This window comes from Equus quagga, chromosome 5 (genome assembly GCF_021613505.1).
Source record: "Equus quagga isolate Etosha38 chromosome 5, UCLA_HA_Equagga_1.0, whole genome shotgun sequence".
Taxonomy (NCBI): domain Eukaryota; kingdom Metazoa; phylum Chordata; class Mammalia; order Perissodactyla; family Equidae; genus Equus; species Equus quagga.
The window spans coordinates 77,948,462-77,966,810 of NC_060271.1; the positions used below are offsets into that span (position 1 = coordinate 77,948,462).

Here is an 18,349-nt window from a genome sequence, read left to right on the forward strand (position 1 = left end):
AGCTGGCCCCAGGCCCTGCCTTCCCTGCACAGCCAGGCTGCCGTGAGCCTGAACGGTGAGAGGGTAGCTTCCCCAACCCCAAGCACATCAGGCAGAGGGGTGGAGAGCATTTTTTGGTTTTGTTTCTGAAGTGGTGCCTGTACCTCCAGCCCCCAGGGGGCCTTCCCTGGCCCCACTTCTCCGCCCCCCCCAGGCATCACCATCCCAGCACTTTGCTCCACGTCACCCATGGATGCCCTGTGCCGAATGTATTTCAGTGTATGTATTTAAAAGGACTCACGGGCATCAGAAAATTTATGACTTTGTATCCAATAAAAGATGGTGAAACTGGAATATCCGCCTCAGGGAAGTAAATGGTAGGTGGCCACATTTGTTAGTGGGTGTCAGCAAGCCTTTCTGCAGCTAAGTGCACTGAGGCAGAAGGAGGTAGGTGACCTGAATGGTTTCGACGGGGTGAATGAAGCATTAGGAAGACCTGTCTCAGGACTGCAGACATCGCTGGAGGCCACACAGGTTACTGCGCCTGCCACAGCTCACTCCCTTTCAGTGTGTGCATGTGCACAAAAAGCATGGGTTGTCATTTCTGGTTCAGCAGGAGAAGCCATCTTTAGGGGCAACCCCAGCCTAAGGACAGCAGGAGCAGCAGGCAGTGCCCAGTCCCTCACCAGCTTGGCCACCTTCCTAGGAGGCTCTGGCCAACCAATCAGACTTTAGCCTGGGAGAGACGAAGCTGCTCCTTGTGGTCTGGCCTCAACTTCCCCATTTTACAAAATGGAACTGCCCCAATGATTTAATTACTCAGGTCTTGAAATATTTAAAAATCAGAAAAAAAGAACAGATGTTTAGGCTTAAACTGTGTGTCACTAGCAAAGTCTGCTTTTGAGTCTAACCAGGAGTGGTCAGACCCAAGAGATTAAAAAAAAAAAAAAATCACTTCCCAGTTTCAGGCAGCAAAAGCTTAAATGGCTCAGGGTGACATATTTACCTCTAGTTTCAGTAATTACTAACCACAGCTAGCTGCGTGCCCTAGCTCTCAGGACTAGTATAAATGAGGAGGCAGTAAGACCCTGCTGACTTCCAGTTAATACGTGCTGGCCATTCCAAACTTCCACTTGTCAGAAGAACGCGAAAGGAACCCCCCCAAGACCACTGGTGGTTGAACTAAGACCAGGTGGGTGCTCCTTTAGCCACCTCCTCAGTGGACTTCTAAGAAGTCACGAGAGTTTAGAGGATGTGGTCTCTAAAACATTCCTCCAAGAGCCTTCAACCTCAAGATCTTGAACAAGAGGGACCCAAGACTAAGCCACAAGAATATGGAGGTAGAAGGGGAGACAAGGTAATCTAACACACCTACTCAAATGCAGAGAAACCCTGGCAGCAGGGCCACATTAGGCCAAGGCTAAATAAGATGATGGCAGAAGGAAGGGAAGCGAGGCCACATCTTTCAGCCACTCTAGGACAAAGCAACCAACCAAAGTGAAACTTCCAGATAGGGGCGACTCAGATGCAGCTTCCCCCTGGCAGGTTGGCCCCACACTCCACCTTAATGACCACAGGCTACTGAGAAGTCAGCTCGACAGGAGGGAAAATGATTCTCTTTTCTACCTGTTGGGTGAGTACATACAAGGCTAAAATCCTGAGCTGCAGTCAAGACCTTTATGAATAAAACTGCCCAAATAATGTGCAAAGTGAATTCTAAGTCTTAAATTTTATTTAAATAACCTCCAGTGAGAACAGAGTGGGCCAATTACTACCCCTTCCTTGTAATAACCAATGAATCAAGAGAGTAAGCGCAACCTGCAGCCAGCCTGCCAGCCACTCGTGGGAGGTGCCTCTCAGTGGGGGCGGCCACGACCTCGGCCCCGACCCGCAGCTGGGGGAGCCTCCACTGTTGAGCGAGGGTTCTTGATGGTTTCATCTACGGACACGATAAGGCACGCAGCCTCGGAGGCTGCAGTCAGGGCATTGATCCTCACCATGGCTGGCTCCCACACAAAGGCCTCAAAGTTGTCAGCAATGTCCTCATTGTTGATGTCCACCCCGTACCACATGCCCCCCTGAAAGAGCAGGAAAAGAGGAGAAGTAATATGGAACTGTTCCCAAATTTCTTATTGCATACCCTCCAAAGATTCAGATTGTCAGGAATCCTCCCTGAACTGGCCGGCCCGTCCCTGAGGAAGATGGCATCCGCCCAGGGCAGCACAACAGGAACCTGGAAGCACGCCTCCCCCCACCGGCCCCCGCCGACCACCTCCTTCACACCCTGGACATGCTGATCACTCAAGAGCTCTGGGCCCTCTCCCAGGCAAGGTGCCACATTTGGGGGAGGCTCCATCCTCAGGTCACCTGAGGAATGTACATGAAACCATGGTTCTCAAGAGGAACACTTTCCAATCCCTTATTTCATTTTATCATCTTATTGCTTCCATTAGTCCTCATTTTACAGATGAGGAAACTGAGGCACAGAGCGGTACAGTGACTTGCTTAAAGTCCTAACACGAGTCCAAAGCAAAGTCACTCACTCAGTGCTGCTGTGAGAGTGCTAAGCATTTAACAAACATCTCTAAACAAGTATTTGCTAAATGTCAAATGAACAAATTAAGTTCTCAGAGAGGTGACAACTTGGAGGTAGCAGTCCACAGCTGGCCTGCATGTCAGCAGGGCTCTGGAATGCTCCAGCAGCACACTGCCTCCAGTGTGTGCTTTCAGGCCGGAGGCCGCAGGGTTCCTCTGGTTCCTCTCAGCACCCCGTGAGGAGCAATCACACTCTAGGTAGAAGCACTGAAGACACCCTGGAACCTCCAGTCCTGGCACTGTGGCTTTCCCTCTGCCCTCAGAGGAGGCAGTTAGTTGGTACTGGGTTTAGTTCTAGCCCTGTCACCTGGGCCAAACACACAGAGCTTGAGTAAGCACAACACATACTCAGAATCCAGCCCCATCCACCTAATCCTGGACCCCGAAGAGAGGAAGGACCCACCTGGGCATGCCGAGCCCGCAGCTTGTTGAGGATGTTTGTGGCATCAAAGCCAGCATTGTCACACAGCTGGCGTGGGATAATTTCCAAGGCCTTGGCATATGCCCCAATCAACAGCTGCTGTTTTCCTGGAATGGTCCTTGAGTAATCCCGCAGGTACTTGGAGAGCTCCATCTCAATGGCCCCACCTCCAGCCACCACTGAATCGTTCTGTAGAGACCAGATCCACCTCTCAATGCAAGCAGGCTCCAGGCCAAGCTCCAGCCACAGCCAAGTAGGGCCACTCAGTCAACAGGCCCTCGAGCCCAGAGAGAATGGTTCCTCATTTCTTCCCCCATCCCAAGCCCCAGACATGGCCCTCGTCTGGCATGATCCAACTTCAATCTGGTGAACCTTATGGTTTCTGACCATCATCAAGGTCACCTGTAGCTTGAGGGCACTAACACAGTCCCTGGGATGGCTGACCACATTAGCTCCACAGCTGCTCACAAGAGGAGGTCTTAGCCTTCAAGCAGTGTGACCTACTGTGAGAGACTGAGGTGGTTTCTCTATGATTTCTGAGGCAAGTCAGGGCCCACATGCCACGCAGGGAAGGACAGTTTATACAGGGAAGGAATCACCACACAAACCCAGGGACTCGTCAGCTCGGGAGGGAGAGTGGGCTGTACGGGTAGGAAGTCCCCAGCCTAGTACCTTGATGGCCCTCCTGACAATCATGATGGCGTCATGCAGGGACCGCTCTGTCTCCTCCATAAACTGCTCGGCACCACCACGGAGGATGATAGTGCAAGTCTTGGCCTTGGGGCAGCCAGTGAAGAAATTGTACCTACACCCAGGTCAAATCACATATGTGAACTCCTTTCTGCTGCCAACCTGCTGCGTTCTGACCTCACCAAGTCCTCCCAACACTTAGCAGCTATTCTTCTGTTCCTCACTAAGGTTCTCCAATCCGGCCCTTAAAGACATTCTAGGAAAGGTCTAGGGCTGTACCACTGGGGCATAAAGGACAGAGTCAGACTTTAGACCCAACTTGATCTTCTCTCCCCAAACACTCTATATCTGAGCTCTTTCTGCCCCAAAAGGTGAGTTTTCAAAGAGTAGCATATGCTATATGTATATACTACACCCAAAAGATGACAGAAGGCCAGGCCCAGGCAGGTGTCATGAGCTCAGCCAACAGGCAAGCCCAGGCCTGCGGCTCACCTCTCGCCTCCAATCTGGGTCTCTTCAAAGACCTGGCAGTGGCCCAGTACATCTGCTGACAGAGCATTCACACTGGTCTGGATGGAGCCTCCACAGGCCTGAGGAGCACAAGAATGCAAGATTATCTAGCAGTGAGGCTCACACAAGGCCAGAAGTTACCTAGTCTTAAAGCCAATTCCCATGCTAGACCCTGCCATGGTGCCCTAGAGCCCTCTGCACTGGATAACTCACTCTCTCCCTTGACCTCCAGGTGACCCTTACCCCCTCTGGAAGACGAGAAAACAAAACAGAACTAAGACACGTGAAGGGAAAACAGGCCTAGTTAAAAGGAGATGGGGATTCTTCGCTTCACCCAACACCCCCTCCCCCAAAGCAGGGTGCATTGGGCCCAGCAACTGAAGTCAGGATCAGTGCTTTGGACCTAAAGCTTCTTTCATGAGATGCTCAAGAAGAAAGGGAAGAACCTGGCTGGAAGCATTAACACTGGGCTTATCCAGCTAATCAGAACCTTAGTGCTGGGTTCCCTCACAAATCCGATTTCCTGACGTGTTTTGGTTGGACTCACTTCTGTACACTGAGCACACACACTGGGACTGGAGTGCTTCAGGGGCCTAGATGGATATGCCAACCAAACAGTGCACTGCAGTACACCAGTGGTCAATGAAAACCCCCCCAGGGCCAGGAAGACCAAGAAGCAGCCTGTCAAAGTTTGGTTACCATCATTGTCCTCTTCAGATCCTCCTCTGGCACTCGGCCAGCACAGAACATGTCCCTGTCGGCAAAGTACTGGGTAGCCACATCGCCAATGGGGAGTTTGGACAAGACGACTTTGGCTCCAGAATGATGGATCCTCTCTAACTTGTCATAGAGAATGTTCCACTCAGCATCAACAATTGCCTGATAATCCTAAAGAGACCCAGAAAAGGATGAAGGTGATTTGGAGCGCAGGTTAGCACATGCGGTAGGCTAAACTATACCCCCTCAAAAGAAATATGCTGATTTATTTGGAAATTAACAGGGATAAACAGAGTAACCTCTTCTTAGTCCAAATAAACAAGGACCCTATAAGATAACTTAGGAACCACCTACAACTTTCAAAAACAAAATCACAAAGTAACCTGAGCACTGGGAGCTACCCCAGTTAGCACTGCCGAAGTGTGACAAATAGTCTAGCCTGGCTGAGCTCTAGCCGCCTCTGCACCCATGGAGTTCCCAATGACAAGACCTCTTCTCCCAAAGGCCATTCTGCACTGGGGACACATTTCCCAAGAAGACTTGCTTATAGCTGGGTGACACTGCTACCTCCAGAGATGGCCTTGGTAATATCAATGACGGGGTACACCTGTCTCTGCAGCGTGAGACTCAGTCTAGAAGGGGAGAAGCCCACATCTGCCCAAAGAAGAGGAATCAAAACACTGGGCTCACTACATGGCTGGAGAGCCCCGGCCAGCCCCTTCCTGGGGGGACAGAGGATAATATTTCAGCAGGTGTGCCCTATCCAAATCTCCTCAGGTCCAGGTCAGAGAGAGTAAAGAGTGAGAAAAGAAGTGGGCCTGGTATGTACACATCAATATTCAGGGGGACAGGAGGAGAAAGGGGCTCATAAGGAGCCTGAGAAACAGAGCTGGCCCAAGATGGCCACAGAGACCCAAGCCTTTGGCCCATTTCCATGCCACCGTCAGCTGCTGAGGCCTACCTCAACTGTGTGGACTCTGATTTCAGCGTTATCTTTCTCAGCTTTCAGCTCAAGCTCAACATTTAAAAGGGCAATCATTGGATTATTGTACTTTTTGGGTTGCATTTCAAACCCAGCGTAAGAGAAAGTCTTCTTGAATGCGACGCCAGCTACCAGCTGGGACTCCTGTTTAAAGAAACAAATAGTTCAACAGTTCAGTACTGGCAAGAAATGAAATCTCAGCAGTGTGCTGGACAAATGCGTATCTATTCCCGTGAACCTGAGAGTTAACCATGTCTTCATTTGATTGTTGTAACAAAGCCTTCCCATTATCATAAAAGCTGGGAAAAACATAAAACAGCTAAGCATGGTAAAGGCCTGTTTGAGCTGTCACCTAAGACTGGCCTCCAAAGCAAATGCCAAGGGATATGCTGTAAGTACTTACCTACAGTGCCAGGACAGGAGGCAGGTATTTATGAAGAAGGCACAGGCTGTCTAATGCCTCCCACTTCGAGCCCAACTGCTGAGTCTTCTCCCACTGTACAAGCCTACATACACACCTCTCCACCTGTACTGCATGCATGTGTGTGTGCACACACACATACACACTCTCCAGTGTGTGTGCTATAGCCTAGAGGCTTCCTCTTCCCAAAGATGAAGCCAAAAGGTCACAAGCGTCAGAAATTTCCTGCACAGTTCCCAAGCTATCATCGTGGCTTTCCACATCTCAATCCCTCAAAATGTGGACTTGAACCACTTGTTCCATAACAGAGCCTCTGGTGGGTCAGATTTAGTAGCAGGGCATAATAGAAAGCATGTTGCACCTGGGATTCACTTCAGCACTAACAGAAGATGTGGGTTCAAATCTGAGATCTCTTTCTTATCAATGATCAAGTCATTTCCCACTCCATAAAAAAGGATATAGTCAGTTCAATGACCTATCTGTTTTCTGTCAATGCTAACCTACAATCCTAATCTATAATACTGTAGTCTATCAGGGAAGATTCCTACGTGATTCAAATCCAGACTCATGAAGTGGGTGACGCCTAAGCTGAAGCAGGATGGATGAGCAGAAATTAGTCAAAACAGAAAAAAGGAAGAAAGAGATGTTCACAAGGGGCAGAGGCAGTGTGGTGGAATCAGGGAATGCAAAGCCATTTGCAGCTGCTGGAATACAAAGGAGAGGAGAGGGGCCTGTTGAGGAGAATCTTATAGGGTCTGCCAAGGCCTGGCTCTTATCCTGTAGGCAATGTGGAACCCCAAAAGGCTTTAGACACAGGGCAGTAAATTGAGGAACCTCACCCTGCAACAGAAAACAGAATGGATTTAGGGGAGGAAGGGTGACCACTGTCAGGACACTGGTCTTGGGGATAAATAAAAGAGGCAGATTGAAGGTGACCAACAGGTTGTGGGGAGCTGGAAAGATTTTCAAAGATGACCCCAGATTTCTGGTTCCAGTGATTGAATAAATGGTGGTGATACCAACTATGTCAAGAACACAGAAAATGCTACAGGTTTGGAGGACAAGATAATGAGTTCAACAGCAGTTAGATACAGGAATGTGAGGCACAAGGGAGAGGTAAGGGCGGAAGATTTAGATCAGGACGTTCTCAGTTAACCCTAAGAATAAGTAAATAATTACTATCACCATTTATTGAATTGTGTATCTCAGGTTTTGTGTTAAGAATTTTATACGCATTTATGGGATGTGGGACAGTCTGAGAAAAGCACAAGTTTTTTGCGTTTTTGGCTTGCAGCCACTGGCTTTCTTACCAGGTAACATTAGTTCTGATCCCTAGTTTAGTGGATGCCAATTTAATCTCCAGGGTTTACAGAAGTAGAAAGGCCCAGGAGAAGATGGAATACTGCTACCAAAGCAGTGGGTAAAGACAAAGTCAGCGAGCCATGATAGAGAGAATGGGCTGAAAAAGGAGTGGCGCTGGGGGCCAAAAGACAGGGAATGGCTCAGATGACCTCCAGATTCCTCAGCTTTACTATACAAACCACAGCCCACTGACATGTGCCGTGACAGGAGGAAAAAGAGGAGGGAGGAAGACGGTGCAAATGCAATCTGGAAGTGTTAAAGTCAAAGGACAAAAGGTGAGGGGCCAGGCTGTATTATTTCAAGCAGGTCTTGCCCTGCCCAAATCACTTCAGGCTGAGGTCACCAAGAAAGAGCACAGTAAGAAGTAGCAGGCCAGAGACTGGAGAGGTCCAAAGTAGCATGGAGACACCAACATCAGAGAATGTTTCCAGACAGATACTACTGCGCTAAAAAAAAAAAAGACAGCTACACTGTGCAATAGCCACTAGCCACTTGTTGCTATTTAAATTTAAATAAATGGAAATTAAACTGAAAATTCCGTCCTTCAGTTCCACTAACTGCATTTCAAGTGCGCAGTAGCCACACTTGGAAAGCACAGAGGCATAACAGTCCCAGCACTGCAGGAAGTTCTACTGGGCAGCAACGAGGTAAGAGCTACACATGCTGCTGTGGATCAAATTCTAAAACATGTTGTTAAATGGACAAAAGCAAGTTACAGAAAACCGTATTATAAGTGAGCATTTCTGTTTAAGAAAGCAGTATTTACATATGTGCTTAGAGATGCAGAGTAATTCTGGAAAGACATACACACACACACTCTTAATAGTCATTGTATCTGGGGCAAGAGTGGTGTAAGGCACATTTAATTTTTCCTTCGGGCCCTTTTATACAGTTTGAACTATGTATCATCTATCCAAAATAAATGAACAAAAGAAAGGAGAGGTTGACCATATCACTTGGGGAAGAATGGACTGAAAAGTACTTCTCAGTTATTAATTGAGGGGGTCACAGATAATTTATTGGAGATAGCCCTATCCCCTCCCACATTAACAGTGAGAATCTGATAAAAATCAGCCACTTCAATCTTCTAACCTGCTGACAAGTAAATACAGGCCCAGAGAGGTTACAGAATGCATCTGCAGTCACAGTCTACACTGGCAGTATGGGGAATACAGCTCAAGTCTGACTTTCAGTCCAACATGCATTCTCTCTACACCTGTAGTGTTGCTTACCTCCTACATCAAGCTGTGTGAAGGGTTAATGTGACAGCAGGAGCCTCCGAGGGAGGCAGCAGCAGGCTTACCTCTAGGGCGCCACCTTGCACCTTCTTGATTCCAATCATTTTAAGCTGCAGCAAATCATCAAGCATTATCACTGCGTCCACCACCATCTTAGCGAAGAAGGCTTTCTGCTGGGAGATCAGCTTGGAGCTCAGAGCGGTCATGGCACACTTCTCCAGCAGCTTCCTCTGTTCCCTGGGACACAAGGGTAGGACCTGCATCAGGCCTTGAAAGCCCCTCTTATCTGACTCTATTGCAACGTGGAGGTGGTTTCTGTTCTAGCCTCTAAACTCAGCCCTCACCAACTTCATCTTCTGTATCTTTAGGGCAGATTATCAGTGACAGATGGTGATCGCAGTCAAAGACCTCATGTGTGACAGCTCTTAAACTACATTCTACAGCCTCTTGTGCTGCATGGGCTGGGGCACAGCCAAGGGTCTAGCAAGAGCCAAATAGCCCCAGGCCCACAGAGGGATTGCAACAAGCTTCTGCATCCAACTTGACCACAGGAAGTCAAGGTTCTGACAAAGCCACTGTAAACTTACACTTTATCTTCCTTCTTCACAGTCACTGCAATCTCTTTGATCTTGTTAACTGCCTGCCAAGAACAAAAGCTGAGTGAGCTAAAGATAAATTGGAGAATGGGTCCCAATCTGTTTACTCTCAGCTGACAACATTTGTAAGTTTAGTTTAGTTTAGTTTTGTTTTTGGTGAGGAAGATTGGCCCTGGGATAATATCTGTTGTCAATCTTCCTCTTTTGGTCTGAGGAAGATTGTTGCTGAGCTAACATCCATGCCAATCTTTCTCTATTTTGTATGTGGGACGCCGCCACAGCACAGCTTGATGAGTGTGTGTGGGTCCATGCCCAGGATCGGAACCTGTGAACCCCAGGCCACTGAAGCACAGTGTGTGAACTTAACTACTATGCCACCAGGCTGGCCCCAACATTTGTAAGTCTGCTGCCCATAAAAACAGAAATCTCTATAGTTTGGACATCTCCCAAAGTTAGAAAAGTAGAATAGTTATAGTTCTGAAGAATCATCTGGGTAGTTCCAGGATTTAGCTCTAGATCTGCAGGTAACACACGTAAACAAATGAGTGGAAACAAACTATGACACTAGATTATGCCAAACCTTGTGGCTTATGATAACTACCTATGATAGGGGCCGGCCTGGTGGTGCAGTGGTTACGTTCGCATGTTCCACTCCGGCGGCCTGGGGTTCGCCAGTTCAGATCCCAGGTGCAGACATGGCACCACTTGGCACACCATGCTGTGGTAGGTGTCCCACATGTAAAGTAGAGGAAGATGGGCATGGATGTTAGCTCAGGGCCAGCCCTCCTCAGCAAAAAGAGGAGGACCGGAAGCAGTTAGCTCAGGGCTAATCTTCCTCCAAAAAAAACCAATAACAACAACAAAAAACCACCTATGACAACTTCTGGCACTTTACATATTACTTAGATATGTAATACATGATATACATATTTGTATGTTAAACTTGCTACCTTTTCAAAAGCACTTCTCATATATGATCTCATTTTAAGGTCACCACTCTTACAGAGATTGTAAAGGGAGAAACTAAGGCCTAGAGGATTGACTTGCCCCAGGTCACAGAACGAAGGTCAAAGGTCAATAAAAGTGAAGTCTCAAGATGTGCCATGAGGTACATGATAAAAATAGAAATAGTTCTCACTTAAGAGAGCCTGTGATATGTCTACATTATAGTCCATCAGGAAACCTGAGGCTTACAGAGATGAAGTCCTATGTCTAGTCAAATAGCTGCTGAACGGTAGAACTGGGATTCCTGGGGAGTAGAACTCAGAGTATGTCCAAGGAACTCTGTTCCCAGTCCCTCCATACCCCGGTAAAGGTATTATCCTAAGAGAAATATGAAGGGGTCTGGGTGCAAGGCCAAGTTAACCAGTACTCCCATACCAACTGGGTGGCAGTGCGGAAAGCTCGAATGATGATCTGTGGGTGTAAACCTTCCTCCACATAGGGTTTCACCTGCTTCAGAAACTCTGCAGCCAGCAGGGTCACTGAGGTAGTGCCATCACCAACCTGCAAGAGGATGACAGGAAATTCACTTTCTCATATTCAGGGATAAAGTCCCGAAACTTCATTTTTAGGGAATCTACCTGTTTAAACTGGGGACTGTTTAAACGGATGTCAAGCTTTTTTCTGGAAACATAGGTTTTTGCAACAAGTAGAAGGAAGGCAAGAATTAAGTATCCCTCCCATCAAATGGTCCTGTGCTACAAAATTAATTCTGCAGCCAGGCCCACTCTCCAAAGAGAGCTGATTTAGACAATCACATTTCCTCAGGATATGAAATCATACATGCAAAGTAACCAAGAACTTCTCTACTGTGTACAAGGCACTATGATGAACAAGACAGTCCCAGTCATGCTTGTAATACAATGCTTACATGTCACAAATAACCATAGTAACTAGAGGCACGAGATAAACATTCATTAAGGAGCACAAGGTACTACACGAGTTTACAAAACAAACCTCCCAGGATCAGCCAAAGTCCTTTAAGTTTTAAACACTATTTGGAATAAGCAGATGACAAGTCTGCTAATCTTTCTTACACAGCCATTTTCCATGATGGGATCTACACCCTATTTTTAATGAGGGAGAAAAAGACTAAGAGCTTTTAAGAAAACTGGCTAACCTCTGATTTGGAAGAAATTTATTTTCAACTCACCTACATCCATTGTGTAATATGAGAATCTCAAGGGAGAAAAAAAGGTTACTGTGGTAAAGGGTTCAAGCCGCCAAATTTCCAGACAGAAACATATTTCCTTGTTGAAGACATTAACAGATCAAATCCAGACTCTTCTTTCTTTAACTTTACATAATTTTATATAGTATTTTAGAGGCTACTGGGTCCTAATAAACCTTTAATATAACTTCAGGACACATCTGTTAATACTCTAAAATACAAACTTGTCTCTCTCAACATTTATTATCAACACTCCAGTGTTAGAAATGGTTTTTTAATAAGGCAGATTGGTTAATGCCACTAAATTGTACACTTAAAAATGTTCAAAATGATAAATTTTGTGTTATGTATATTTTACTACCATAAAGAAAAAAAAGATAAACTGGAAACCTTAGTGTTTCCAGCCCCACCTTATATGGTGACTAACAGACGAGGAGTTAAATTATTTACCTAGCAACTCATATGCACTACAGCACACAGACCTGGGTCCCAAGATCTCAGCTACATGCAGTGGAACAGTGGGAATTTTAAAAGACTATTCATTTCATCTAAATATTTTTATAAGCATGTAGTACCTGTGAAATTTTAATCTTAGATATAAAGTCAATTTTTTAAGAGGAGAGTGAAGGAGCAAGCAGGTATGTGTTTCAATCTCTATTTAAACATGTATGTTTGATTTTCCTACCTCAGCGTCTTGGGATTTGGCAATGTCCACTAAAGTCTTTGCTGCAGGATGGACAACATCAAGGAGTTTCAAAATTGTGGCCCCATCATTAGAAATTGTTGCTTTGCCTTAAAAGGAACAAAGTAAAATGTAAAGATCCTTTCTTAAATTGTCTTCCAGTGGGATTTGAAGCCCAGGTGCCTTTATTGGGATGGGGTAGAGGGGACCACGGCAGGAACGAACTAATCTTTTTTATGGAGTTAGCTCTGTGCACAAAGGGCCACATAAAATCACAAGCTGCCAAAGACCGTGAGCTCCTGAACAGCAACTGGCACACTTCAAACAGACGCAGAAAACTTTTTAGAATGAGAATAAGTAACCATTTTGATATTCTTAACACAGTTGGTACCCCAGTATCTCACTTGTCAATTAACAGAATAAAACATAAGGGGGAATTTTCTCGTTCTCTTGGCAACATAATACAATGGGAGTGACCAGAGGCAACTTCAGATGGTTCTACACCACGTCTCTCTACAAGGTAACAGGCTCACGAGCCCAGCTTCCCCCATATACTCCTATGAGGCTCAGCATTCAGGGCAACGTATGAAATGGAATCACTTCGCAGTGAGCAATCCCTTAGAGATCTTGAAAGTAGTGGTATTTCTCATGCCAACGTCTGCTAGCTCCAAACACTCCCCAGGAGCCCCCTCACCTGCACACTGGCCTGAGGAAGCCTGCAGTCTTACCTCGGCCATCCACAATGAGCTTGTCCATGCCACGGGGTCCCAGGGTGGTTCTCACAGCCTCGGCAATCACCTGGCAGGCAGTGATGTTACTCACAAGTTGGGGGATGCCTTGGGAGCTATCAGTCCCCTCTTTCAACAGGATAACTGGTGTGGGCTAGAGAAGAAAGAGCAATTGACTGCTTTTAAAAACCATCTATTACAATGAAACTCAAGGAGGAAGGGGAGAGGAAAAATGTTCCCATCTCCCCTATAAGGGAAATATCTGGAGGCCTTTTAAAATCATACTCCCCCACTGTCCACCACATCCATTCCTTGAACAGCCTCTACCTCCAGAGACACTGCCAAGACCAAGCATACCCTACAGGTGTGCTAGAAAATAGTTTAGAAGCACTGATTTAGTCTAAAAGAACAAATCAAACGACGTGTTCTCCAATGCCCAGCTGAATAAGGATAGCCTTTTCAACTTCTGACCCTATTCCCTGTGTCGAGGAATTAGGTCATGGCATAGGAGGAAGAAGGCCATGCTCAGTGTTCACCCTGCAGCAAAACATCCACTTATCTACATTACGGCTTAATCCTAGAAAAGTAGATAGGGCACTGGGGCAACACACGAGGTGCCAACAGCTTCAGGTGTTGTCCTGGAGATGCCCAGGCAGACAGCTTTACCAGTGATGTTTAGCTGGAGTGTAGGAGGTAGCCAGGCAGAGAAACAAATAGCACCTTTGTGCTGCCTCACAAAATGCCAACAAATCTCAACAGATAGCAGTGTTTCCATCTCTCATGCTGGTGTGACTAATCTCCCATCAGAACCCCCGAATAAGTTTTTTTCTTTCTATTTTGTATTGGCCTCCAGAACAGTCACTATCCCTGTAGAGGCTTACTTTGCAGACCTGCTTTAGAAACTCCGGAAAGACAGGGACATGAGCCTATTTTAAAGGGGCTGCTTAGACCTTGGCTCCAGTGACCATTAGCACAGACAGTAATTCCTCAGCTTAGCAAATAAGAGTACCTTCTCTCTGCATCTAAGCCTGGGCCTTCAGAGATGAGTGCATGAACCAGATCCAGTCATCCCAGTGTCTGTGACTAACTTTGTGTGTGTGAAACAGAATATAGCAAGGGTAAATAGTGTTTCAAAACTTTTGTTATATTAGTTATGTGTGTGCCATTAGGCTGTGATTTAAAATGTATTTCTGACTGTGGATTGCAATATAAAGTTTGAAAGCCAGTGCCCATGTCCACTCCTAGGGATACCTCAGGTGTCTGAGCAGGGAAAGCTAGGAAAGCACAAGGCTGTCTCAGCTCCTACAATAAGGAGCCAAGAATTCACACACCAAATAGTCTAATGACCCATGAGGCTGACTCTGTATTAATAGGGCAATTCCTTAAAAAGTTCAACTCCTTTGGCCAGTGCAGCTGGAGGATAGTGAGTAAGCAGAAGATTAGAATAAGGCTGAGAGGCAGGCAGGAACCAGATCAATACTCACTGGTAGACTGTGGTAAGGAGTCTAGATTTTATTCCTACAAAGAAGGGAAGCCCTGGAAAGGCTTTTAGCAGAGGAATGGCAGAGTCTGATTTACATTAAAAAGAAAACCCAACAGAAAATGGGTAAGAGGAGGCAAGATATAATGCACAAACGCATGAAAACCGCTGAAAAGATGCCCAACAAACTCTAGTGAGTAAGAGAGTGGGAGTAAAGAAGGTTTTGACACTTTGTATTGTACATTTTCTGTTGTGTTTCAACACTTTTTCTAATGAACTTATCATACAGTACTCATATTTTTAAAAAAGAACACCTGTCAGATAACCCCCTAAATCTGGGGCCAGGCATGGGCTGGAGGGAAAATTCCTTCTTTTTCATGGTAGTATCCCAACTCTGGCAGCAACAAACAGCTTCTCTACACTCTCAGCATTCTTTCGGGCCCCTCGCACCTTCTGTAAGGAAAGCCCTGTCCCCCGAAAGGCCCTGCCTTCTCCCAGTCCTGTAAATCATTCCTTGCGGCAGCCTCCAGTCTTCTTCAGTCCACCCCTGCCCTGGATGGAGTCTGACTTAAATCAAAACTCAACTTGAGTTTCCATCCCTGCCTACGGCCTTCAATGGATTCTTTCACCTCCTCAGTCTACCTTACCCAGTGCTTTCACAGACTTTTTCTCACGCCTACATCCAAACTCTATTCCCATCTACAGGAGCCACCCAGCCACTTTCTACCGAAACCGCTTTCTTACCACCAAGCCAGCAATTCCTCACAGCCCCAATTCTTCCAAGAAGCTTTCTCAACAGCAGCTAAGAGGGCATCCTAAACAGGGGATCCCATAACACCCTCTCTGCTTCCTCTTGTGCACAATTTTATATTGTCACCTGTCGTAAAGTATGAGCTTCCTAATGGTAAGGACTACAGTAACCTCAATTTGTAGAGTGCCTAGATTTGGCCACATATTAAGCAACATACAGCAGCTTTGTGTGCTGAAAATTCAACTATTATATATACTTGAAAGTGCTTGATATAGGCCTCGAAATAAGACAGCACTGGCTTATTTTTGGAAAAGTACTGGCAGTATGCAACATTAAATTCACTGAGAATTCTTAAGTATAAAGCAAGAAGGGCATGGAAGCAGCTGACCACATCGCCCCCAAGTTCCCTATGCTTTGTAGGCCCTAGAGAAATGGCAGGCTGGGTAGAGAGATTCTATGGGGAGGGAAAGGTGGCAGAGCTGGATTGAGCTAAGCCAGGTCAAGCAGGATGGGTTGTCTTCTATCTGTTCCCCAGGGGCAGGCCCTACTATGGAAAGCCCAGTTTCTGTCCCTAAGTTACTTTTCAACTTCACTCATTTTTACTCAAGTAAACAAACAAGAGCAGATTTGAAAGATGTGCAAAGGGTATCATGGGAGGCTTGGGAATTTCAGCTTAAGGGTCGTTCTCTTTATCCTCCTTAAAAATTTTTATTATTAAGCATTATTAAGCTTGATGTTCTAAAAACAACAGGTGTTTACATGCCAAGGCATATAGAGCTCAACACCACAAAGGCAAGAACATCTTTCTGCACAAGCTGTACCAAAGTCACAGGACTGAGGTTTCGCGGGACCTTTTACCTCTCTTCCAATCACAGAAGGCTTCTAGAATATCAAGGACCAATTTGATGACAGCAAGGAGGATTCTGGTGACAGAAGTTTCACATTCCGAAAGGAGAGACATAAACAGCCAATACAGCACAGAAACAGTCAGTTCAGGAAAAATTTAGTGTGGTGGTCTGGAGCCTCTTGGTGAAGGGTTTTGTCACCAGACAGAAGAAGCTTGGTTCTGATCCCCAATTCTTTGAATGCCAACCAAAACTCTTATGATAGGCCTGGCAGCAGGATAAGTTACAGGGAGGAAAGGAAGCAAGCAACTGCCCAGAAGAGCAGCTAGCATTTGCTGAGTGCTCACTACACGCTGGGCATGCTTTATCTGTACTAATTCATTTAATCCCCTCTAACAGACTGAGGGCCAGAAATGTACTAACATGCTCAAAGTCACACACCTAGTAAAGTGGCAGCGCTGAGTTACAAACCTAGGTATTCAGTGTGGCTCCAGAGCCCTTACTCTCCATGGTTCTACTATACTGCCTCTGCACAGAAGATGAAAACACCTTCAGGAATAGACAACGTTGAAGATGAACTGAAAAAGGGCAGTACTGGAGGTATGAAGGGGAGATGGGGTGCACATAAATGCCAAGTTCCTTCTCTCTTGGTTACACGCTGGATTCACAGGGCATTTGGTAGCAGAATAAACACCTTTTAGGGGTCAGCTTGACATCTACCAGGACAGGGAGAAGAGGCAGGAAGCAGGAAAAGAACAGAGAACTGAGAGGGACTGATAGGCCAAAATGAGTGAACTGCCAAGCGCACAAGGAGTAATGCTCAGGCGGGTTTTGCCTCAAACACTTCCTTAAAACCTGGCTCAGTTCAAGAGCAACTCAGGAATTACCACCGAAGCCTGGGCCCCATGGAAGGTACCTGCAGCTCTGAGACGGAGAGGACGGATGCCTGCGGAAGGGGGGGAGGGCTACAGGGAGCCTCCAGGATTCACTAACCTCCCTAATTTAAGAAAACGAGACCCAGAGATAGGTGGCCAAGTACAAAAGCCTGGTCTAATGACACACCCGGAGGGGCAGGCAGGGTCGGAGTCAGAGCCTGATCTTCCCACCCCCGATGCAGCGTCCCATCTGCCTTGCCCCTTCTCCTGGCTGAGAAGCTGCACTCCCAACAACCAGCTGGGCATGGTTCATTCAGTAGGCACTAAATATACGTTTATTTAATGAATGAATGAATGAATGAACGGAATAAAGCGCGAGCGGAGGAGTCTGTTCCCATTTATGCAGCAGCGGGTGAGCTGGCGGACAGCGAGCGACCCCTCGAGACCTTGGGCTCAGCCCAACATAAGGTCCCATACTGCCTCTGCCGATTCTAGGAAGCACATGGCTTTACATTTCCCAGGGAAGCCAAGGCTTCCACGTCTGGCAGCCAACCGCATATGCACGCTAAAGCCGCACTCGTTTAAAACAGCTCACGATTGTGGGGGGCTCCAAAAACCGGGTCTCCAACGCGGGTTCGAGGCCCAGAAGCACCCTGGGACTTGTAGTCCCCAGCCAACCCGACCAGAGCCTCCCCTCGAGCCCCACATAGCCCTCGCCCAGGGCCCCTGCTCCGTGCCCGGGCCGAGCGAGGCCGCGGCGGGCCGGGGTCGCCCATAGACAGGGGGCCGGGGCGAGGACGGAGTCAGTGGGCAGGGGAGGGCCTTATGGGACCGACCCCGGCCGAGCGGCGCCAGCCACGGGCCACATGGCAGCAGATGGCGACGGATGCGCGATAAGCCACTCACCATCATTTTGGAGGCTTAATCAGTGGCCCGCTACTCCTCCTCTCTTCTCCGTGTCTGGGCCGCCCAACAACCCCAGAATGCCCCGCGCCAGAGAAGTCCCCAGAAGCTTCGCCAAGCCGTTGGACCGGGAGAGGAAGGGGACGGGCCACTTCCGCCACCCTGTGGTTCACTACCACAGAGTCGATGTTGCTAGAAGGGCCCGAGGCTGGGCCTCTGAGGGCGCTCTAGCAAGAAGCGTTTGTTAGCGACAGGTTGCCAGATTTCGGTCGTTCCTTTTTTTTGGAGCGTGCAGTATTCTTGCTCGGCCCGCGTCATCCACTAACCCTAATTCCATTCCCCTTCTTTCCTGGACGCCAGACCACGGAATGCAATAAACGCAAACTGACTGTGGGACAGGT

General features: G+C 47.2%; 1 protein-coding gene across 1 annotated transcript; it reads right to left on the reverse strand.

Moving 5' to 3' along the window:
* Positions 1-1,689: 1,689 nt before the first annotated feature.
* Positions 1,690-18,109, reverse strand: CCT7 (chaperonin containing TCP1 subunit 7). The gene is made up of 12 exons (XM_046662826.1): positions 17,952-18,109; positions 13,095-13,248; positions 12,370-12,476; positions 10,892-11,017; positions 9,503-9,555; positions 8,981-9,152; positions 5,874-6,038; positions 4,895-5,083; positions 4,178-4,275; positions 3,668-3,800; positions 2,978-3,184; positions 1,690-2,057 (listed from the first exon to the last, which is right to left on the reverse strand). Exons 1-12 carry the CDS (start codon positions 17,955-17,957, stop codon positions 1,836-1,838), a joined length of 1,632 nt encoding a protein of 543 aa, XP_046518782.1. The 5' UTR covers positions 17,958-18,109; the 3' UTR covers positions 1,690-1,835.
* Between the last annotated feature and the right edge of the window lie 240 nt (positions 18,110-18,349).